Source organism: Lactuca saligna, chromosome 4 (assembly GCF_052625555.1).
Source record: "Lactuca saligna cultivar CGN05327 chromosome 4, ASM5262555v1, whole genome shotgun sequence".
NCBI classification, from domain to species: Eukaryota; Viridiplantae; Streptophyta; class Magnoliopsida; order Asterales; family Asteraceae; genus Lactuca; species Lactuca saligna.
In genome coordinates this window covers 264,975,755-264,983,996 of record NC_136420.1, presented here as the reverse complement: position 1 = coordinate 264,983,996, position 8,242 = coordinate 264,975,755, and the positions used below count along the sequence as shown (strand labels likewise).

At 40.9% G+C, this 8,242-nt stretch overlaps 1 protein-coding gene across 1 annotated transcript; it reads right to left on the bottom strand.

Moving 5' to 3' along the window:
* Positions 1-6,855: 6,855 nt before the first annotated feature.
* LOC145040623 (uncharacterized) lies at positions 6,856-7,176 on the bottom strand. The gene has a single exon (XM_078988534.1). It carries the CDS (start codon positions 7,174-7,176, stop codon positions 6,856-6,858), a length of 321 nt encoding a protein of 106 aa, XP_078844660.1.
* Between the last annotated feature and the right edge of the window lie 1,066 nt (positions 7,177-8,242).

Genomic DNA, 8,242 nt, shown 5'->3' with positions numbered 1-8,242 from the left:
CCTCTAGGGATTCTTTGTCGTAGGTTCAGCTCTCAAAATTGCCAAAAGTCTTCTTTAATCGGATAATGGATTAGTATTTATAATTATCCAAAAACAAGGTGTACGTGACGAGTAGCAAACCCAACTCGCCGAGTAGGTGTGAGTTATCCGTCTCAAATCAGGAGTCTTGATTTATCTTCAGGAATCTTCTCTTGTACTCGCCAAGTATACTCGAGAACTCACCGAGTAGGTCTTCTTTTGTCCTTCATTCTTCACGCTTTGATCTTCAATTACTTCCCTTTGTTCCTTTTCACCCCCAAGCATATCTTATGGGCTGAAAACAAAATTTAAGCTTTATTAAGTACCTTTTGTCCACATTATACACAAAATTAGTTAAAAATGAATAAAAATATATGCTAAATAATTAACTAATTATGCACATATCAAAATACCCCACACTTGACTTTTGCTTTCCCCCAAGCAAAACTAAATTTTAACATATTAGAACCACATATGAGAACTCCAATCTAACCCAGCCATTATGCCAAGACAGCAACGCATGCATTTGTGTCTAAAATTGTCCTAAATACCCCCATACTCCAAAGACTCACAATCCTCATAAACATTCGCCCACTCACCCCGAACTATGCTCATTTTATGCATCCCTCCGAATCCATCCTTAGAAAACCTCATAACCTCAACGTATTTTTGGTTGAGCAACCCAAGCATACATAATCTAGACAATTACAATTTATGATACCACATTGGAGCTCTTTGGAATTCTTCACTTCTTTGACAACTTTTTGAATTTCTTCGAAATATTCGATCTTCATCTTTTTGCTCCAAAAATTCTTCAAACTTTTCTTGTAATTCTCTCTCTTCTTTTTTAACATGTAACTCACTTTTTTCACTCAAAACCCTACATGCTTAAGCAGGGGCGCTCAACTTCAACCTTTATGAGCTAAAGATAATAATTTTCCTGGATACATTTCTGGTACACGATGCTAAACATATTGCATCCTTCAAACTAAGTGATGTCGTGTTTTTGTCCCATGATTTCACTAGAATAAGGAAGCCACAAATTCACTAGAACGGATATAGGCTCAACTAAACATTTGGGTTTTCATGCAATCATCAAATATAATACTAGCATGATCCCTAATTGCTTTTACCAAAATTTTCTAAATTAATTCCTAAGCAATTTCCTTGTTGGCATGCAACAATGTAAAATTTTAAAATTAACCTAAATTAAGATTCTAAATTTTCTAATTTGTGACCAACCCCCTACCCCACACTTATTTTAATGCAATGCCCTCATTGTATAATAAAAATGCAAATATAGAGAGAATTGGAACAAACTCCCCTGGGGTAGCAGTAGATAGGGTTGATTCTCTTCTTTTTAGCTCCATCTTCAATCGACTTTAGACATGGGAACAGCTCATCCATGTCTTGGGTGTCAAGCGTCTCGTGTGGTTCACAGCTTCAAAATGTTGCGGAACAAACGTCTTAGAAGATTTCCAGTAGAAACTCTTCATAAAAAGTGGATAAATGCTGCAGTGAAAGTGCTCAAAACAGCTTCGAGACTTGAAAATTGTACGTCTACTCGGCGAGTAGTGTCGTGTACTCCACTTGGTTCCATCCATCATTATCCTCCTCCACCGGAATAACCAGTGGGTCTTCTCATACCCTCTCACTTCTTTGTTGAACCCGTCTTCCCGGATCCTCGGGGATTGCCGGCTCATCCGCATGTGTAATGGAAAAAGAGTCGCCAAACTTCTCAACGATCCGGGCCCTCCTATATAAAGTAGTGTTGAATGGTGGAGGGTAAATGACCGTGAGTTCCCTCGCCTCTGGTAAGTCTAACACTCCAAATGACCTGACCAGCCTCGTAACAAACATGCCTCCATTTATCTTGGAGTTGAATTTTTCCTTGACCGCGCCTTCAACTAAAAAGCTGACAATGCAATAAGGGAGGTTGCATAAAGCATTAGGAGTAATAATACTCCAGAGATAGAAAATATCAAGGGTTGGGACTTTGTCCCAATCCTTCCACATGTTAATAGTGGTGGCCACAAGGCGGTGGATAAGGCGATGGATTGGTGAGTGGATATCACCCTCCTAGGCAGTAGAAGGAATGTACACCCGGTTGGCAATTGTGTTCCACCAGGTAGAAGCCACCACCCCCTCGGGAAGATCCTTGTGGCAGTGTTCCAGAAATGCTTCAAAATCTTCATTAAGCATGGTGCTTTGGTCATACACCCCCAGCCTCCAAGAGTATTCTACCATGCTGCACTGTTGCAGCTCCCCACAAAGAGAAAAAGTAATAACATGGGGGTTGTAGTATTCACTACCACCTCAGAATGAGATTGTAGCAAAGAACTCCCAGCACAACTCAGCATATGTCGGTTCCTATATTTTGAACAACTGCAGACACCCATCACAGATAATGGAGCTATCCCCCAAATTACACTCCTTTACCAAATAAGTAGTGAGCTCTTCTTCCATACCCACTTTGCCGAACCAATCCTAATCCACAGCATTGGGCAAATGAATTTCCTTTTGTTTCAGCACCTCTAGGTTGTTCTTGGCCCGGGCTTGTGAGGACTTGGATGTTATTTGTCGGAACGAGAGCCACAGGTTTTCACCTTGGCTCCCTCCTCTCGAAGATTGCCCCCTTCTGAACATGGTTTCTACAAAACAACAATAAAGAAGACACAAACAAGCAAAACCCTTCAATTAAAATCAAATAAAAAGGCTGCATATTGCCTACTTGCCGAGTCTATAACACCTACTCGGCGAGTAGGATGAACTGCGAGACTGGATATGTCTCGTTCCTATGTGGGGTGCCCAAAACTCCCAATTGTTCACAGGGGTTTGTTGTATTAAGTCAATGTACCATGGATCTAACAGAAATTACTTCTAACATTGCCTAATTCATGGTAAAATTAGAACCCTAGAATTTGAGGTTACCCCCAAAATCCGAATCTAGGCAAAATAGGGCCATTCATTGATAAATATTGAATCTTTGATGAGTTTACAGTAAAAAGATCTTACCTTTTTCTTGGAGAGATGAAGACTGAGTGGAGATTGAAGAAAAAAATCGCAAAGGCTTGAGAACTGGTTTGCACGGCGAGTGTGAGGAATGAATGGGTGAAAACCCTTTTTTTACAGATTATAAACCACCTGTGTAAATTGGCTACTCGTCGAGTAGAACTCCAAAAACGCGTTTATTGGGTTCAATTAGGCAGGTACTCGCCGAGTATGCGTGCCTACTCGGCGAGTATCCCTTGCAGATTGAAATTTTTTTAATGTTGGTGAAAAATAATGCATTCATTTATTTTTTAACCATCCACCCCATACTCTAGGCATTTCTTGTCCTCAAGCAACTATATTCATAATAGAAGACGAATGAAAACAATAAAAATAGAATTAAAGTAAAGGAAAAGAAAATGCAAACTTGAAGCTCGGGTTGCCTCCCGAGAAGCGCTTCTTTTTAAGGAGTCATTAGCTGGACTCCTCCCCTTCTACGTGGTTGCCATTCCTTCCAGCAATAACAATTCTTCCATTCCTTCATTCCAGGGGACTCTTCTTCATACTTCTTGATTCGATGTCCATTTACTTTGAATAGAGTTCCATCTCTTGACAATAGCTCTATAGCACCATGTGGAAACACCTTCTTCACCAGAAAAGGACCATCCCATCTCGACCTTAGTTTCCCCGAGAAAAGCTTTAGCCTTGAATTAAAGAGAAACACTTTTTGGCCTTAATGGAATTCTCTATTTTCTTTAATCCTCCTGTCGTGCCACATCCTAGTCTTCTCTTTATAAAGCAACGAACTCGTGTGTGCATCATTTCTAAGCTCTTCAAGGGCATTCATTTGCATCAACCGGTTGTTCTTGAGTTGCTCCGTTTTGAAGTTACACATCTTTAAGGCCCAAAACGCCTTATACTCTATCTCCACCGACAAATGACATTGCTTTCCATACACCAATCTATATGGTGTAGTACCAATAGGTGTTTTGAATGTTGTACGGAAAGCCCAAAGTTCATCATCTAGCTTCTCAGACCATTCCTTGCGATTGCTCCCCACTGATTTCTCCAAAATTCCCTTCAAAGCTCGATTCGTCACTTCGGTTTGTCCACTAGTTTGTGGATGGTAGGATGTAGAAATTTTATGGGTTACCCCATATTTCCTTAGCACCTTCTCTAGTTGATCGTTAGCAAAATGCGTGCCTCGGTCACTTATAAGTGCTTTCGGAACTCCAAATCGTGAAAATAGTTTCTTCAAAAACCGCACCACAACCCGACCATCGTTAGTTGGTAATGCTTGTGCCTCCGCCCATTTAGATACATAATCCACTGCCACCAAGATGTATTTTGTTGCCTCTAGACACTGGAAATGGTCCCATGAAGTCGATCCCCCACAGATCGAATACCTCGCACACTTGGATACTATGTTGTGGCATTTCATTTTGAGATGAAATGTTTCCCACTCTTTGACAAGCATCACACTCTTTGACAAATTGGGCTGTATCTTTAAAAATTGTGGGTCAATAAAACCCAATGTCACAGATCTTCTTCGCTGTGTAATGTGCTCCGTGATGTCTACCTGTGTGCCCGCTATGGCAATGCTCTAATATCTTGCGGGTTTCACTCCCGAACACGCATCTTCGTATGATCCCATCCGTGCAGCTTCAAAAAAGATATGGTTCATCCCAAAAGTAATATTTTATCTTAGAAAATAATTTCTTCTTTTGATGACTTGTGAGAACTTTTGGGATGTAATTTCTAGCTAAGTAATTAGCTATATTTGCAAGCCATGGTTCTTCTCCCACGGCCACCATAATATACTCGTCCGGGAAATCATCGCCAACTCTATCTTCATGCAATTGTGGGTTTTCAAGTCTTGACAAATGGTTAGCTGCTACATTCTCCATTCCCTTTTTGTCTCGTATCTCTATGTTGAATTCTTGAAGAAGTAACACCCATCTTATCAATCTTGGCTTGACATCCTGTTTGGCAAACAAATACTTGATAGCAGAGTGGTCTGTAAAAACGGTTGTGTTTGATAAAACTAAATATGGACGGAATTTATCAAAAGCATACACCACAGCTAATAGTTCTTTTTCCGTGGTGGTGTAATTTTCTTGGGCTGGATTTAGAGTCTTGCTAGCATAGTATATGGGTCGAAAGTGCTTATCAACCCTTTGACCAAGGACAACTCCTAAAGCAAAATCACTAGCATCACACATAATTTCAAAGGGTAAGCTCCAATTTGGTGCAACAATGATCGGGGCATTAGTTAATTTTTCCTTTAAAAATCCAAATGCCTCTAAACACTCTTTAGTAAAATTAAATGGTGCATATTTTAATAATAATTGTGTCAAAGGTCTAGTTATTTTGGAAAAATCTTTTATGAAACACCGGTAAAAACCCGCGTGTCCTAGAAAACTTATAATGCCCTTCACATTTGTTGGTGGGGGTAATTTGGCAATGATGTTAATCTTTGCCCGATCCACTTCAATTCCCTTTTTGGAAACTTTGTGGCCCAACACTATACCCTCTTTTACCATAAAGTGACATTTCTCCCATTTGAGGACCAAATAGGTTTTTTCACACCGAGCAAGCATTAAGTTAAGGTTTGTGAGATAATCATGGAAAGAAGATCCAAAAACAGAAAAGTCGTCCATAAAGACTTCCATGATTTTTTCCACCATGTTGTGGAATATGGCTGTCATGCACCTTTGAAAAGTTGCGGGTGCATTGCATAGCCCAAAGGGCATGCGCCTATATACAAAAGTCCCACTTGGGCAAGTAAATGTGGTCTTTTCTTGGTCCATGGGGTCTATGGGTATTTGAAAATAACCCGAGAATCCGTCTAGAAAGCAATAATAGCTATGGCCCGATAACCTTTCTAACATTTGATCAATAAAATGTAAGGGAAAATGGTCTTTTCGAGTGGCATCGTTTAACTTTCGATAATCGATGCACACTCTCCAACCGGTTACCATTCGTGTCGGAATTAGCTCATTCTTCTTGTTGGTTATGACCATCATCCCTCCTTTCTTGGGCACCACTTGGACCAGACTCACCCACGAACTATCGGAGATGGAATAGATAATTCCGGCATCTAAGAGTTTGACCACTTCTTTCTTGACTACTTCTTGCATGTTCGGGTTTAGTCTTATTTGGTGTTGTACAATCGGCTTCACTCCTTCTTCCAGATTGATCTTGTGAGAGCAATAAGATAGGCTTATTCCCTTCATGTCGGTGATGCTCCAAGCTATGGCACGCTTCCGTTTCTTCAACACTTGCACGAGCTCCGCCTTTTCAGATTTAGACATGTCAGAGGCTACAATCACTAGCTTTTCGTTGCCCTCTTCAAGGAAAGCATACTCCAAATGTTTAGGTAATGTTTTCAGCTCAGATTTTTGGTTCTGACTGCTGGACTCGCCGAGTGCAGATAGGGTACTCGGCAAGTTGGTGGCTGAATTTACGAATTCCTCCTTTTCAAAGGAGGAACTCGGCGAATAGATTGGCCCTACTCGGCGAGTAGGGCTCTCAGTTTGCTTCATTATTTCTTCATATTCAACTTCTTCCAACAGCCTTTTGATCTCCATTAAGTCTTTTTCTGCATCAAATTCTTCATCAACAGCTGTGGACTCGCTGGAATCTTCCTCAACACATTCCTCCAATAGTTCGTCTAGCATGTCGATTGAGAAAGCTATGTCGTCACTGTTCCTTGAATACTATAGCACTTGCAGTGTTGAGGAAGGGTCTTCCGATGATGATCGGGACTTGAGGATCCGCCTCCATGTCTAGAATGATAAAATCAGCGGGAAAGACGAATTTGTCCACCTTGGCCAGCAAATCCTCTCATATGCCCCTTGGGAAAGTGACAATCTTGTTTGCTAAATGGATTGCCATGCGAATAGGCCTTGGTTCCGGGAGATCCAGCTTCTTGAAGAACGAATATGGCCTTAAGTTGACACTTGCTCCCGAATCAGCTAAGGCGTGAATTATAGCTAAGTTGCCAAATTGGCAAGGTAGTGTTAAGCTCCCCGGGTCACCTTTCTTCTTTGGTAGCTTATTTAGCATAGCAACTGAACAGTATTCATTTAGAGTCACCTTCTTCACTTCTTCCATCTTCCTTCTATTAGTACGAAGTTCCTTGAGGAACACGGCATATTTGGGCATTTAGACGACAGCTTCAATGAAGGGTATGTTGATTTGAAGATTCTTGATATGATCTAAGTACTTCTAGTACTCCTCTTCCTGCTTCTCCTTCTTGGCTCGGCCTGGGTATGGCATCGGAGTATGATATGGCTTTTCAGGGACCTGTTCTTTTGGATTTGGCATTGTACTCGCCGAGTCCATGTTTGGTACTCGGAGAGTAGGGCTGTCAAATTGATAGTTTTGATCTTCTTCTTGAGTTTATGCCTCTTTCCTCTGTGATTCTTTAGGTGCTTCATTTTGAATTGGGGTCAGAGGGGTAATTATTGTCCCACTTCTTGTTGTAACTATATTTATGTGCGCGCCTTGTGGATTATTTTCGGTTTTACTAGGAAGTTCGCCCGGTGATCTTTGGTTTATTTGTTGAGCAAGTTACCCCAGCTGCGTTTCTATGTTCTGAATGGATGCTTGCTGGTTTGTAAGGATATTTCTTGTTTGTTCAATGACAGCATCATGATCACTATGTCTTTTTCCTGAAGCAGCTACAAATTTGGTAAGCATTTCTTCCAAACTTGGTTTCCTTTCTTGTGCCGGCTCTTCCTTTTGGTAAAAACCTCTTCCTTTTTGCTTGTACTTCTCCTCCTTAGCCTTCTTGTACTCTTCAGACGGGAGCCACTCTTTCTTTGGTTTTTTCAAGTCTTCATCATATCGGTCTCCACTTGAGTAACATACTTGCACCTTTTTGTTGCCATTTTCATCCAGGTTGCAATCTCTAGTAAGATGAGGTCCATTGCAGTTTTCACAACCCACACAAATAGCATGGAATGTTTGATCCATTTTATCCATCCTCCTATCCATGGTTTTCAGTATAGCCATGACCATGGATAAGTCTTCAGTAGCTGCATATGCGGCTCCCCTAGTAACATCGTTTCTTGGGTTGTGATATTCTCTAGAGTGCTTAGAGAATTCTTCAATTAATTCCTTGATTACCGGGGGTGGCTTTTTGGTAAGCGGGCCATGCGAGTCAACTAGCTACCTAGTTGTGATATTGACTCCATCATAGAAAATGGAGACTTCTTGCTAGCTATTT

Bases quoted from the DNA above. Each gene is read 5' to 3' on its own strand.
- LOC145040623 (XM_078988534.1), bottom strand. From the start codon at position 7,176: ATGCCCAAATATGCCGTGTTCCTCAAGGAACTTCGTACTAATAGAAGG.